The sequence below is a fragment of the Pelophylax lessonae genome (genome assembly GCF_965119305.1).
Source record: "Pelophylax lessonae genome assembly, chromosome: 1".
Classification (NCBI taxonomy): Eukaryota; Metazoa; Chordata; class Amphibia; order Anura; family Ranidae; genus Pelophylax; species Pelophylax lessonae.
Genome location: NC_138768.1, coordinates 736,658,754 through 736,674,260, shown reverse-complemented (window position 1 = coordinate 736,674,260; position 15,507 = coordinate 736,658,754). Strand labels below are relative to the sequence as shown.

General features: G+C 41.9%; 1 protein-coding gene across 3 annotated transcripts in view; it reads right to left on the bottom strand.

The window, feature by feature from the left end:
- Positions 1 to 971: 971 nt before the first annotated feature.
- NMU (neuromedin U) overlaps positions 972 to 15,507 on the bottom strand; it is a 128,096-nt gene continuing 113,560 nt past the window's right edge. For 2 of the 3 annotated variants that reach the window (XM_082253961.1, XM_082253962.1), the window contains 2 exons: positions 8,570 to 8,608; positions 972 to 1,319 (listed from right to left, as the gene is read on the bottom strand). In XM_082253961.1, the coding sequence (XP_082110087.1) occupies positions 8,573 to 8,608 (36 nt within the window). In that variant the 3' untranslated portion in view covers positions 972 to 1,319; positions 8,570 to 8,572. The remainder of the gene's footprint in view (positions 1,320 to 8,569; positions 8,609 to 15,507) is intronic. The other variant, XM_082253963.1, reaches the window with a different exon arrangement.

Below are 15,507 nucleotides of genomic sequence, written 5' to 3'. Positions count from 1 at the left end.
TCCTGGTCTGTACTTCTCTTCCCTGCTTTCCCATGTAGCCAGATCTATGCTTCCTTTATTCACACTCCTAAGCTGCCAAAGCTCTTCTGCCAGATCTTTTTTCCCTTTCCATCTCTCCCCTGCTGTCAGATCTGTAATTCTTACCTACACTTGTTACCTGCCATACTGTATCTGTACTTACCTTCCCTGCACTTCTGCGCTGCAAGATCTGTACTTCCTTTTCCTGCTCTTTCTTGATGTCAGATCTGTACTTTCATTTCTCGCTCTTTCCTCGCTGCCAGATCTCTACTCTTCTTCCCTGCTCTCCCCTGCAGCCAAATATGTACTACATTTCCTGCACTCCCCAGCTGTCAAATTTGTACTCACTGCAAGATCTGCACTACCCTCCTTTGCTCTCCTCTGCTGCCAGATTTACAGTATATTTCACTTCCCTGCACTCCCTAGCTGTCAGATCTGTACTTACCGTATCTACTGCCAGATTTGAACTTTTCTTCCTGGCTTTGTCCAACTGACAAATTGCCTGTAATGATCCTGTGCAAGCTTAGAACTTTTTATAGAGTGTATAGAACTGAACAGGGCAGTGTTGGAGCACAGGAAAATTACTTTTTTTCCGCATACGTTACTTTAGGAAAAAGTACAGGCTTGTGTTACAATTCCAAGTGCACATAACCTGATAACATTGATATTTTAAAGTTCGTTTTTATTTTGATGCATTTTTCAAGTGGAGAACTGTAATATACAGTACATGTGCTCTCTTTTATTAAGAATACAAACTCTCTACTTGTAAAACTTCTGAATTTCTGGAATTCAACTTATACCTTACTGTTTATATCACAAAGAAACTTTATTTAGCTAAAAAACTATGAAAAAAAAAAACTGAAAGAGCTGGTTTATATTGATTGTTACTGATGTGTTTTTTTTTTTTACAGTGAATTAAACAAATTAATAGACGAATGCAATAAAGAAGAGTCCGTTTTATAAACAACCCTCTATTGAGTGCATTTATTTAAAGGACAAAATAGATCAAATCAAAATAGCAATTTTTTTTGCATGCACAGCTCTTCAACTGCCCTTGACATCATTCCTTTTAAGTACACAGTATAATTATACACAGCAGAACACCGAAAAACAGTTTTCATAATTTTAATATGCTTTAATACAATTAATAAATTAGGATAACTTGGCAGCATTAGCCAAAAATAATTTATCATGGTAGCCTTTACATTCTATAGTGAAAGATTGTTACAAGTGTGTGGAGCATGGGGAATCCAAGCCATTGCAGTAATATCTCCAGTATCCTTTTTTCTGTCTGAGCCAACCTGTAACAGAATCAAGGCCATGTTATATTGTGTTTTAAAAGCATCATATAATCATTCCTTGATTTCAGCATGGAAAGACTTTGTTCAGAACATTTTCAACTATATCCCCTCTGATGCTTTTTCTAACAACACTGATCTATCGTTTGTTATTCAATTTTATTATGGGCATGGTAGACAAAAAAAATCACCAGCAAACTTTGGTTACCCAGTGTTGGCAACAAGTAATATTTTTACTTGCAGCCAGGTATAAATGGGTGCTGGTGGGGTGGGTGGTCTGGCAGAGGTGGTGCCTATGCGTGTCGTGTGATGTCATGGTGCAAGGGAGCTGAGCAGAGCAGCTGGAGCTTCATGTACGGGTCTGTGGGATGGGAGCAATGCAAGCTGGGAGCGGGACTGGAGTGGACTGAAGGCATGGAGACCACCTGACATGGAGAGACACTATCACTGTGACTCCGGAGGGGATGTGTCGTGTCATTGAGGTGTCATCATCATCTGTGCTGCCGCATACTGTTCTCACTGTGAGAGTTAATTTCATGTGTGTGTGCCTGCCCATTCTAATTTCTTGCCCTCCTGAATCCTGTCCCTGAGTTAATTACTTACTATAGCAAAAATAAAATATGAAATATGTTTTTTGCCCTAATGTCTACCTTAAATCACATTGCTAATTGCATATTGTACTTGTTTGTAGCCTAAATACTGAAATTTGCACTTAAAACTGTATTTTTGTAACTTTTGGAAATGCCAGTAAAAACTTGGCTGTGCCTGTAAATTTTGGGAGTCGTGTTGGTAAATTTCAATCTGGTAGGTTGGCAACACTGCGGTTATCACTTATGTAGCATTATATGTTTAATTATATAGTACATAACGTGGTGTTCATCCTCAGCAATGACACAAGGAAGGTGGGGAGCCCTTCCAAAGAGCTATGTGTGCCCCAACTGTTTTTAACCAGGATTCTTCCTAATTTCTCAATAAGAGCTGAAGACTTTCATGAAATAAGGATGAGTAAGGGCAGCGGGCATATAGGCAAATAAAACACACATTAAAAAGACTTTGCTGTTTTCCTGAGTTGGGTTTGGGAAGCCAAGCTGGAATAAAGAATTTAAAGAGCAGTTTCATGGGACTATGAATGTCTTCCAACTGGGAATAAAATTTACTGGCAGAAAGTAACATTTCCTTTTTTTTTAATGTATTGATTTATTCATTTTGTTAGGAATATTAAACATTTCACCTGCCCATAGTCCCATCAGCACTCAGGGCCCAACAAAACTCTTCCTAATGTTTGTGTTATGCAAATAATCATCTAAAAATAAGTAAAAAATACTGTGCAGCATATGCAAATGAGTATGGTTTGCATACATTTTGTTTGACATGGGAATGTTGAATCAGCTATAAAATGAGATTCAATTGCAAGTGATAAAATTATTGCACGGAGGAAGTCTGTTGCATTAGGTGCACTGACTTGTGCTCCCTTGTGCCAGGTCACATGAAAATTATTATTTCTAAAAACAACTATGATTGACAATAATAGAATAAACATGCTGAACTACACATCATTAAAAGCTTATTACAGCTGAACGATAATCTTTGAGTTCCAGACAAACCTTGGGAGGCTGTTCTCTGGTGACCAGCTGAACCGAACGCCAGTATCTGGCAAGGTATAGACCGAGTGTCTAGGCTTTGCTGTGCACTAATCTAAATAAGAAGCTTAAATCGTTCAATGTACTAAGTGTAATGACTCCGTACATCCTGGTTTCAAAACAGCTGCAAACTGGGATATTTTTATTTTTAACCTCGTATCACAGACTCAACAGGGGAAAGAAAAGGAAGGTGTTAAGACAGGAATTCCCCCTTTGGTAGTTCAATTGATGACTGACTGAATAATCAATTTATCAGTTTTTACTTGCACATTTTTTCCATGTAGATCTGTCTGGTCTAGGGTAAATTCAGCAATAATGTTTGCTAAATTTCATGGATCTCTGCAGATTGGACAACTTCATGCATATAAAGTATTAGTTGACTCACCTGAGTTTCAAAATGATTTGTTGATCACCATGTGAGGCTTTATGCGAAAACAATTTTTTTTTCATTGCAAATATTTAACTTTTCTCTTATATAATTATATACTAATTATAGTGTATTTTTTATGATAATATTTTATATATCAATTTTTATGCTGTTTCACAGGCACTAGTTGGCATACCTAATTATTTACTGTTAAAATTAAATATTGAAATAGATAGGATAGTTATAAAGTAGTAAGAGTGACATGCAGATGAATGTCCCATGTGTTTTAAATTACAGTGATTTATTCACCTGTTGTAAATATTTGGTATTCATGGTTTTATAAATGTGTCCTATTTTCAGTACATATTCTGTTGTAACATCCGTTCTGTTGTATTTGAAATTTGTATATATTTTTTTTAACAACCAGGATTGTTCTTTATTGAAAAAATGGCAAAATACAATAACAGCAATTTACATGCAAAGCAATGTAGTCATGTATCAACAATTGAACATAATCTGCAGAGGGTTTCAAACAAGCCTACAAAGTACACGGGTAAAAAAATAAAGAAAGACATAATGGAAAAGGGACCACAACAGTAGACAGAGCTAGGTAAATACTAGGTAAGTACAGCAAGGAAATATGAAAGGAAAATACTCATTGTGTTTTTCATGGCTGCAAAACCTTATCATATTTCCTAGGGCATCTTCCAGGAGAATATGTCAATTTGTACATAGGTAACACAGCATTAATGGAAGTCTCCCATGAGGCCTCCAAAGGGTGGGTAGGGGCGGTCCATTTATGAAGTACCGTATTTCTTTTTTAGCATAATACAGTAAAATAGAAGGCGGTATTTTAGTGCAGCAAGGCCTCTGTTCATCGTCCTGGATGCCCAACAATGCAAGCTCAGGGGGGAGTGGCAGGGACAGCTGTATGCATTCAAACACCGCCACCCAAAACTGCACCACCCTAGGGCAGGACCAAAACATGTGATAATAAGTTCCAACACTGGAGTGACAGCGAGGACATTCGGGAGACTTTTGTGGATAAATTCAAAATTTGTATTTTTGGTGTGACTTTTACATTTTACCTATTCCTTACTGTTCCAAAATTGATCATTGTTGTATGATAGACAGATTTGTGAATTTTCACCCTACTGGTTCTCTGAATATCATGTAATGCAATTTTTAACTAATTTAATGAATATCCAGAATAAGCTACACTCTTACATCTAGTCTTGATTTTGACCCCAGGGGAAATTATCCAATTATACTTAAAGCGGAGTTCCACCCTAAAAATTAACTTTGCAGCATGAGTTAGAGTAAAAAAAACAGAAAAAGAATTAGATAATTAATATTTTTTTTTTGTTTCACTTACCTTGTTTTTAATGAAAATAAACTTACATTCCTTCCTCTTGCTCCTTGTGTGGCCCCCGACGTCACTTCCTCCTTTGCATTGTGTCCTGGGAGATAAGCGTCCTTAAATTCCAGGATGCAATGGGAATGGCCGGTCGCTACTCTGATTGCCGATCGCAATTTACAGCTCATGCGCGGGATTGCGATCGGCATTCTGGGTAGCCAGGAACCCGGAAGAGGGACACAGCGGGGGAAACCATGGTTTCAGATGCCCACACCGGAGATGGCCACGCTCTGCAATCAGTTTTAAAGGTAAGAATTTTTCTTTATTCCATAACTGTAATGTGGGGTTAGTGTTAGGGTAATTGGGGATATGTTTGGATTAGAGGGGTATTTTTAGCTTAAAAATGTATTTTTGCCCAGAACTCCGCTTTAATAGTTTGATTTGTGGCTCACACATCTATGTTCAATCTGGAAAATGTTACTTTTATTCTTTAATACAATATTGACAACACTTAAGTTGCTCATAATATGCTCATGTTTTGCCCCTGATATATACAGTATCTAGACTAAGAGGATGTATAGGGAGGGGGTATAATAATTGGAGAATTCTAAAGTCCCTTTATGACTTATCAAATTGCTATTTTTAACTGCTCCTCATCACTGTACTCCTGGGCTATAGGGCTATAGGGAGGGAGTGGAAGAATAAATATCACTCTGTTCTTTATGAGCAAAGCACCAATATTATTATAATGTGAACCACAACCCTAATTCCAACATGTTTCACCACTTCATCATTGGAGCAATAATAAGCAAAACAGTGCCAAATATATGATTTGCTTTATTTTTGCAGTTCTGTGTTTACCACTGTTTTCAAGATTACCATAGGGATATAAGCTTGATATAGGTCTGATATTGTAGAAGAAAAACATTAAAAGAGAAGTATGGGTTTCTTTAACCACTTTACCTCTGGCCACTGTGCCTCTACTGCGGCACAGTGGCTCGTTATCGTCCAGCGACGTAGACCTACGTCGCTGGACTCCTCCCCCTCTAGGCGGCGCTCACGCGCCGCCGGAGGCACGCTCCCGCTGTTTTCACTCACAGCGGGAGTCGGGCCAGGGGAGGAGCGGCGGCGATCGCCGCCGCTCTTCCCCGATCGCTGGGGAATCTAGTGTGGAGATCCGCCCGCCTGTGTAAACAGATCGGGCGGATCTCCTAAGTGACAGATCGGAGTGCTCAGCATAGCTGAACATCCGATCTGTCCCTGACTCACTCAGTCACCTCCCCCCCCACACGTTAGTAAGCACCAGGCATACATTAACCCCTCCCTCTCCAATAAAATTAACCCCTTCCCTGCCAGTGTCATTTTTACAGTAACAGTGCATATATATAGCACTGATTACTGCAGTAATGTCACTGGTACCCCCAAAAGTGTCAAAAATGTCAGTCAAGGGTCTGATCTGTCCGCCGCAATGTCGCAGTCCCGCAAAAAAAAATCGCAGATCGCCGCCATTACTCGATAATAAAAAAAACACCAAAAATGACAGAAATCTTTCCCTTAGTTAGTAAACGCAATAACTTTTGCGCAAACCAATCAAAATATACTTATTGTGATTTTTTTTACCAAACATAGGTAGCAGAAAACAAATTGGCCAAAAATTTAAAAAAAAATATATTTTTACATATTTTTTGGGAGGAATTTCATATAAAAAAATGTTAAAAATATTGTTATTTTTTCAAAATAAACGCTCTTTTTTTGTTTATAGCGCAAAAAGTAAAAATCGCACAGGTGATCAAATACCACCAAAAGAAAGCTCTATTTGTGGTAAAAAAAGGACATACATTTCGTTTGGGTACGGTGTCGCACGACCGCGCAATTGTCAGTTAAAGTCACACAGCGCCGAATCGCAAAAAGTGGCCTGGACGTAAGACAGCAAAATCCTCCGGTGGTAAAATGGTTAAATAAAAAAAAAATATATATATATATATATGTATATATATATATATATATATATATATATATATACTCACTTAGTTGGATGCAGCATTGGTCCAATGTTGTATCTGTCCCCCACTGCATCTAAAGGCCCGTACACACAATACGAGAATCGGAAGTAAAATTTCGTCCGACAGAACGATCTACCGATTTTAAGTATAGTTATTATAGTACTTTCGACAGCCGATTACGGATTTTCGTATGACAAAAACTGGATGTGCAGGCTATAAAATTTTTATCGTACGTGAACACAACGTCCAATTTTCATTTAATTAGTACAGTTTTTGTCCGAAAAAAATCATAACAGCAAGACTAGGCATGCTCGGAAATTAAAGAATACATACAAAACAATTCAACACATGACATCACTTCTGAAGTTGAATTCTGTCGTACAAGAATTTTCATATGAAAGTATTACTTTGGGTGGGTGGCTCATGGAACCCAGATTACTTTAGAGAGGTCGGAAACTCCTTGTCCAGCTTCCCTGGCCCCTCTTATGTGTAAGTCACCCTGTGCCCCTAATATACACAGGGTCTGCACTAATCAGACTTGCTGTACAACCACACTGGACTCAGCATTTCCTGTTACCCCGGTTATCCTGGGTTCTATATGTGTGGTTTCTGTTGAAAGAATGAAGGGCCTCTTTCACTTGGGACAATAATATTTCTGAACAATATCCCTCAAGAAATATATAAAGATAAACAATTTTACTTTTCAGATTGCTTGAATATTGTTGGAGTCTCTCATAGACCCTTGCTAGATAGTGAGGTGGGGTGGGGTTTGTTATTGTTAAGTACATGTATTCCATTGTTCTATTGTTTCTGTCTGCCTTAAAATCAACCTACTATGGGATGTATATGTGTATGTGGATTGGCTGCTAAGGGGGGGAGGGGGGTTGTCCCACAGTGTATATCCCTTTGTGCCTATGTTTGAATAAACAGTTCTTATTCTTGTTTCCTCCCAAACTTGTACTGCCTAGTTCTTGGGGTAACTATAGCCAGATTCACAGATCTTGTGTTCCAGAGTTTAGGAACTAGCTTCTTGGCGGAGATACCCAGTCGATTTGTCCGGGTTCCATCACAGTAACCTCTTCACTTTTCATATGAGACTAGCATGCAACAAAAAAATAAAGAAAATGTATCCGATAATCTGATCGTGTGTACGAGGCTTTAGACTGTGAACTGAACAATCAAAGACTGCTGATCACTTGTATCTCAGTCTTCACTTAGCAGTGAGCGGTGACTGTCAGTCACAGGCTCTCTGCTCTGCCCCTCTAGCGCTCACTGGAGTGACAGGCTGAGGAGAGGGCAGGAGCAGCTTGCTTAGAAGCTGAGCCAGCTGCTGGTCCAGGCATCTGGGTGGATTCTGACTGAAAAGTTGGTATCTTTCCAGAGCCTGGACTGGTTGAGTAATATCAGCTGACAGCAGGCTTTTGGCTGAAAATGCTTTACAGAAGTACGGAACATACCGCACTCCTGTGATCTATTGGAGAAGTAGGGCCAAAAAAGCTTTGGCCCTACATCTCCTTCAACCCTGCAATTTCTGGAGCTGTTCAGCAGAAACACAGATTCAGCACTATGGAGAGCTCCAGCTAGAGCAGCCACTAGTAACTAAGGCAGCTTATTGTATTTAAAATATTTACAGGGCATTCCTCTACAATCTCAAAAATGTTATGAGGATTTTGACTGATAAATGTATAGAGAATTCCAGTAAATATTCAACTGTACCAGCAAACATTAATGAAATGTGGCTCTAAAAAATATTTTATTTCTGCTCATATTTCATGAAAAGCTTCCATGCTGCAAAAGGCACATCACCATGGACAAAACATTTAATATAACTGTAACAGAGAATGATTGTAAAATACACGTTCTCATTAAATGCATAATGTTAATACCTCTTAGCGGAAAGTTGCTGATCTCCTTCCGTTACGTGGCTGAAAATCAACATGAGATTGGATCAGACATATGGAAAATATGACATTTGCATGTTAACTAAGCTAGTGTCTACTTTAATGAGCAGTTTTATTTTTAGAGATCTGGGATTTAGGGATCACATCTGATCAAACGTACATGCTAATGGTGTGTGAATTAGGAAATACCCTTTCTGCTTCTACCTACATGCACAGCTAAATGATGTCTGATAAAATAGGAAATGCTGAGAAAGATTTTGCACTATCCATACCAATTTACTCAAGAAGGGTTGTTATAAGTGCCAAAACATTTTCTAAATCTTCAATTAATTTAATATAGTGCAACCTCTAAAATTTTAATAATTGCCTCTTCTGTGGTTATATCAATATCTCTGCAAAAGGAACCAATATAAAAACAACATGCAATCACACTGAAATAAAATATAATCATCTACGTGGTACAAAAAAAAGAAATTGTGCAGCAGTTCAGTCTGAAAGTTGTAATGCTAAATAAAAAAAAAAAAAAAAAAAGTTTCCTTATTTCTTCTTCACTGCATGTGAACTACCAATTCAATCAGTATGATATCCCATGCTTCATTATATCCATATAGAGAACTCACTGGACTAGTATAACCCTCTGAATTATAAAAGGTGTATGCATTCATTTAGCCTCAACCGCAAATCTCATCTGGTTTTACCTCTTATGCACCACTTGATCTTCACCACATTCCACTCAAAGAAATAAAATAAAAACGTTGATAGTGCAATAACACATTTTTATTTTATTTAGAAACACAACAATGTATCCATTAAGAAAGTCATGTTGTGAAAAAAAAAAAGAGCAGAAAATTTAGCAAAATCGCCTGCAGGCAATACTCCAACAGCAGTAAGGAATGTGTGGGGAAAAAAACAGCACAAAGCTGTGTAGGGGTAAAGAGACTAGGTGATTTTAGCACTGATACATGTCAGTCGATACATTGTTGTATTTTTTTAAAGCTTTTTGGCCATACTTCTCCTATGGATCACAGGAGTGCAGTTTGTTCGGTACTTCTGTTATCTGTTTTCAGCTGACAGTGGGCTAAAGTCAGCTGTCGGCTGACATCACTCAGCCAGTTCAGGCTCGTGAAAGATCTGCTGAGAGCCTGAGCCAGCCCCTCCAGGGTCCAGTGCTGCAGTGAAATCAGAGGGGGAGAACTGATCGATCAGGTCTCACTGCAGAGCCGGTGGGGGACAGATGCAGCATTGATCGATGCTGCAACCCCCTAGGTGAGTATAGATGTTTTTTTTGTTTTTTTTTTTTAATAATGAACTTTTTAATTACATTAAAATGAAAATGTATTATTACTGATAAATAGTATATATGATATACAGTATATAAACCTGGGGAGATTTGAGTTTAAAACTAAATGGATGCAAATGCGCAACAGATGTTGAATATTCTAAAGGTCATATGAGTCTGGTGAGTTACTATCTAGATAGATATTATGAAGCATGGGACATCACACTGATTGAAACTGCTAGTTCACAGCAGTGGAGGAGAAATAAGACCCATCAAAATAAATTATTTTTGCAGTTGAAAAAGTCAGATGTTTGTAGATGGTTATATTTTGTTTCACTGTGATTAGATGATGTTTTTGTACTGTTTTCATTTGTTCATTTTGCAAGGATAATTATGTAACCACAGAAAAGTGTTTACATGTGAAAGGTTGCACTATATTACATTTAGGTAAACCTAAAGGCAAAACTTTTTTTTTTTTTTAATAGAGTAGGGGAAGGATATAATTCAAAATTGGTAAACAGGCAGCAAAAATGTGACACTTCAGCAATGACAACACTCCTATATCATTCTCCCAAAACCTAAACTCCAGGCAAACTGTTATATACACAGATAATATACACATTTTACCTGCCAGAGGGTTTGTACTACTGTCCATTCAGTCCTGCGGTTTAGGCCCCTTACACACTTGTGCAGCCTGAAACTTGGCGACTTTGATGCGACTTTGGCGCGACTTAGGCCTCTTGCACACGATACTCCTGTTTGGGCATCTTGCGGCTTAAAAATGCTCAGTACAGCTTTTTGAGCTAAAATACAGCCCATTAATTGTAATGTGCCTATGCACACAGGCGCGTAAACAAGCGCTGTGTATTCTTCAGTAAGAACAAAATAGAAAAATCTGCATTTTTGGTCAGTAATTTAAGCCTCAATACTGGCGAATACACGCGAATACACGCGAATACACGCGAATACTCTCGAATACTTGCAAATACATACAAGAAAAAAGGTCTGGAAAAAAGTAGATGCTCAAACAGGAGTATTGTGTGCAAGAGGCCAAAAGGAGATGCTCAAACAGGAGTATCATGTGCAAGAGGCCTTAAAGAAATGCCTGTGTAATCTTGAGGTCTATGGACCTCAAATCGCATCAAAGTCCGATCAAAGTAGTGTGGGGACTACTTTGAATTTGCTGCAACTTGAAGTCGCACAGATATAAATGGCACTCATTGGAAATAATGGGGTACAATTTCTCATGGGACTTTTCAGTCCCAAGTCACAGGACCAGTCGCACAAGTGTGAAAGGGGCCTTACACAACACAGCCTCGTCTGGCAGGGAAGACCTGATCTTCCTCTGCACCAGTTTCACTTTTAATTACACGCCAACCCTAAGACTGGGCAGTTGAAGAAGCAGGACACTGACTGCCTAATTTCTTTATCATCACTCTGCTCTCTCGTCCTAACAGAATGTTTCTTGCACTTATTGGCTCCTTGCACTGTTTTGTCCTCTGATTTGTAAGCTTTGCTTTGCCGTAATTGCAAGAAACTGAGCCCGATCTCGATCCAGCGATGTGCATGAGACCCGAGGCTCTCTCGGGTCTCTCCCTCCTGATTGCCCATTGGCTCCCATTGCTGTCAATTACAGACAGTGAGGCAGGAGTGGGGTTCTTATGGATGCAGAGAGCCGGCTTGGGAGCGAGCATGCATAAGTGCCCCAACAGCAAAAAAAATTTCCTTTACAATCACTTTAAGTTGAATTTATTGTAAGTCCGATCAGGTACATTTTTTAGCGTAACTTTTTTTCATTTTTTTTTGGATAGCATAAGGAAGGGTTAACACCTTTGTAATCTATATTTTGCTGTCTGTGCCTCTGTTTAGAAGATTTTGCCTCACTTTCTGTCCCTGTGACATTTAGATTTTGAACATTTTGGGTTGTTGTGGAAACAAGGATTGGTGACAAAGCTTCAGTATAGACACCTTTTTCCCCATGATAACACTTACAGGAATACATTTCCCTTCCTAGGGGTAGATTTCCTCTTACTTCCTGTTTCTCCCTCGTAAGTACGAGTCGTTCATAACTCAGGGACTGTCTGTATGCCTGAGGTTTATAAACACATCTTTAAACTTTTTGGTTTCAAATATTTAATCTGAATTTTAGTTTCAACACTATGGAATAAATAACAGTCAAACGCTCTCAAATGCTCTCAAATGAAGGCCTCTTGACCCCTGTAGGAAAAGAGAGCCTTGACTGATGGGGGCATGGCCAGGAGTTGGGATCAAGCAGGAGGCTATATGGGACAAAAGGATTGGACAGAGCCTTTCGGTATGGGGCTGGGCCTGAGCTCAGTTAAGAGGACCTTCCCAGGGAATTCTGGGTCTTTTAAGAAGAATTGCGGTGAAGAGCTGGCAGCATGGACTCTGCATTCCTTTTATCCAGGATCTGGGAGCTGGTGGACCAGGGTCAGGCTGAGTGGCTGGCTTCCCTCCTTTCCCCTGCTCTATCTCCCCCTCTCACTGCCCCTTCACCTGTGTCCCCTGAGGGGAGGCGTGCTGCCTCTGGGGCCCTGAGGCGCTCCCGCCCCCCATCCCGTTTGAGCCCCAGTCCTCCGCGGCCTCTTCACGGGGAATGGGGCTCCTGTCTGGATCCTGGTGCTGTTGGCACTGCTGGGGCTGGCACTGTCCCTGCTGCTGGCCCGAATACTGCTCATGCTGCCCATTCCAGGAGGCCTAGGTCTCTCCCTCCCTGTTGGCCATGGTACTTGCAGCTGTTGGGTCTGAGCTACCTCCTTCATCGTCCACGCTGCTCTCTGCGCCACTTCCTTCTTCATCCCTGCTGATCTCTGCGCCCTCCTGGGTGGGTGCTAGGTCTCTTGCCGCTGCTCATTCCCCCCTTCAGATGCCTGGCTGGGGATCGACGGTCGCAGTGCGGCCTCTGGCTGCCTGCTCTGCTTGTGTGGAGTGTCTCCCGGCTGACCAGACAGCGCCAACTGCTGGCTGGTTGGGGGATGGCACCTCAACGCATCTCCCTGGGCCCTGCAGGGCAGGAGATTTAAATGCACTGTCCTCTCCTGTGCTACTGAGCCAGTTTTCCACCCCTTCTAATCTCCCTGTGCCCTTCAGGGTGGGAGATACGCCTTCTGGGCATACATCTGGATGTTCCAGTGTGCCCGGTGATCCAGTGCCTCTCCCTGCGCCCGGCAGGGCGGCAGATGTGTTTGGGTCGCATGCGACTGCAACTCGCTCTGTTGCAACAGCCCATCTGCATCTCCCTGCCCCTGGCCGGGTGGGAGCATCTCATGCCACCCATGATCCTGCCGGGCTGGCGCTGCCAGCCTACCCTCCTCCTCCCCCTGCGCCTGGCTGGGTGGGGGACGATCGCATGTCTTCTGGCCATTCCAGCGCGGTGGTTCCTGCTGCCCCTGGCCTGGGTCCTACTGCTCCGGACTCTGCGTGCTCCTGCTCATCTGCAGCTCATTGCTGCCCGGGCCCACCTGGGCTGCTGGCTGGATCTCCACCTTTTGACACGGTGGCCATGGTGTTTCGTTTGCCGGGCGACAAATTGGACAGGCTATGCTCCCTGATCTGTTTGGCCAAAGGGGCCAAAAAGCTTCAGTTGAAGCAATTGCAGTCCCTTTTGGGTCATCTTGTCTTTGCCTGCCGGGTTTTCCCCATGGGGAGGGCCTTTTGTAGGCGCCTGTCATGGGCCATGAAGGGTGTGTCTGCCCCCCACCTCTATGTCCGTATAACCAGGCCCATGCGAGATGACTTGGGGATTTGGCTTTCCTTTCTCCAGATGTACAACAGTCGTTCCTGTTGGCTGATGGAGGAGGTCCCAAACTCACAGCTGGGGTTTTACATGGATGCAGCAGGCTCCTATGGCTTGAGGGCCTTTTTCCAAGGGGAATGGTCTGCTGCGCGTTGGCTGGCCTCATGGGCCCAACTGGATTTATTCCGCAACTTTACCTTACTGGAGCTTTTTCCTATAATTGTTGCCATTGAGCTGTGGGGTGAGAGGTTGCGTAATCGCCAGGTTCTTTTTTGGTCAGATAATATGAGTGTGGTTCAGGTGCTCAACCGCCAGTCTGCTAGATCTCCTCCTGTCGTTTCCTTACTGCATTTTCTTGTTCTTAGATGCTTTCAGTTTAACGTATGGTTTAGAGCTAAGCATGTACCAAGGATATCTAACGATATTGCTGATGCTCTCTCTCATTTTCAGCTTGATCGCTTCTGCTCCCTGGCTCCTTCTGTAACCCTGGAGGGCCTGCATTGCCTGCCCTTTTTGTGGAACCTTGTTTCCAACGCTTGTTAGATCTTCTACGGGCGTCGCTTTTGCCTCGGACGTGGTCGTCATATCTCAGAGTATAAATCCAAACATAATAAGGTAGTCCTTGGAGCTATGCATTGTACTGTATGATGTGGCCTGTATTTCCAGTAATATCAGTTACAGTAAACCAGTGAAGTGTATTTGGGCCTGTTCACAGCTTTTTGTTATCATATACAGTGCATTGGCAACCTTCTCCTTGTATGAGCTGAAAGTTTAGAGGGACGGCCAGGTCTTCGTAGATTTGCAGTGGTCTGATACTCCTTCCATTTCAATATTATTGCTTGCACAGTGCTCCTTGGGATGTTTAAAGCTTGGGGAAATCTCTCTGCGCTTTAAACGGACCTCTGAGACTATCACAGTGCAGGTGCATTTATACGGAGACTTGATTACACACAGGTGGATTCTATTTATCAACATTAGTCATTTAGGTCAACATTGGATCATTCAGAGATCCTCGCTGAACTTCTGGAGAGAGTTTGCTGCACTGAAAGTAAAGGGGCTGAATCATTTTGCACGCACAATTGTTCAGTTTTTTATTTGTTAACAAAGTTTGAAATATCCAATAAATTTCGTTCCACTTCATGATTGTGTCCCACTTGTTGTTGATTCTTCAAAAAAAATTACAGTTTTATATCTTTATGTTTGAAGCCTGAAATGTGGCAAAAGGTTGAAAAGTTCAAGGGGGCCGAACACTTTCGCAATTCACTGTATGTGTGCAGCAGTGGTGAGCATCCAAAATGATTCTCGGGGCCTCAGGTCTCCTTCTGAACATTCCCCCTTGGAGCATTGTGGCATTTTTGGCATCGCAAGTGGTCCATTTTCTTCAGACTTATCCAAAGTGGTCAATACTGACCCCCAGGGTTGATGGGACTATCACATCTTTTACAGCTCCCCTCTTCTACAACAATCTACAAATCCCCTATTCTCCTCCAATCCACAGCTCCCCTCTTCTCCCCCAATCCACAGCTCCCCTCTTCTCCCCCAATCCACAGCTCCCCTCTTCTACCACAATCCACAGAACCCCTATTCTCCTCCAATCCACAGCCCCTCTCCTCTTCCCCAGTCCACAGCTCCCCTCTTCTCCACCAATCCACAGCTCCCCTCCTCTCTGCCAATACACAGCTCCCCTCTTCTCCCTCAATCCACAGCTCCCCTCTTCTGCCCCATTTCACACCTCCTCTCTTCCCCCAATACACAGAGCCCCTCTTCTTCCCAATACACAGATCCCCTCTTCTCCACCAATCCACAGCTCCCTTCCTCTCTGCCAATACACAGCTCCCCTCTTCTACCTCAATCCACAGCTCCCCTCTTCTGCCCCAGTCCACACTT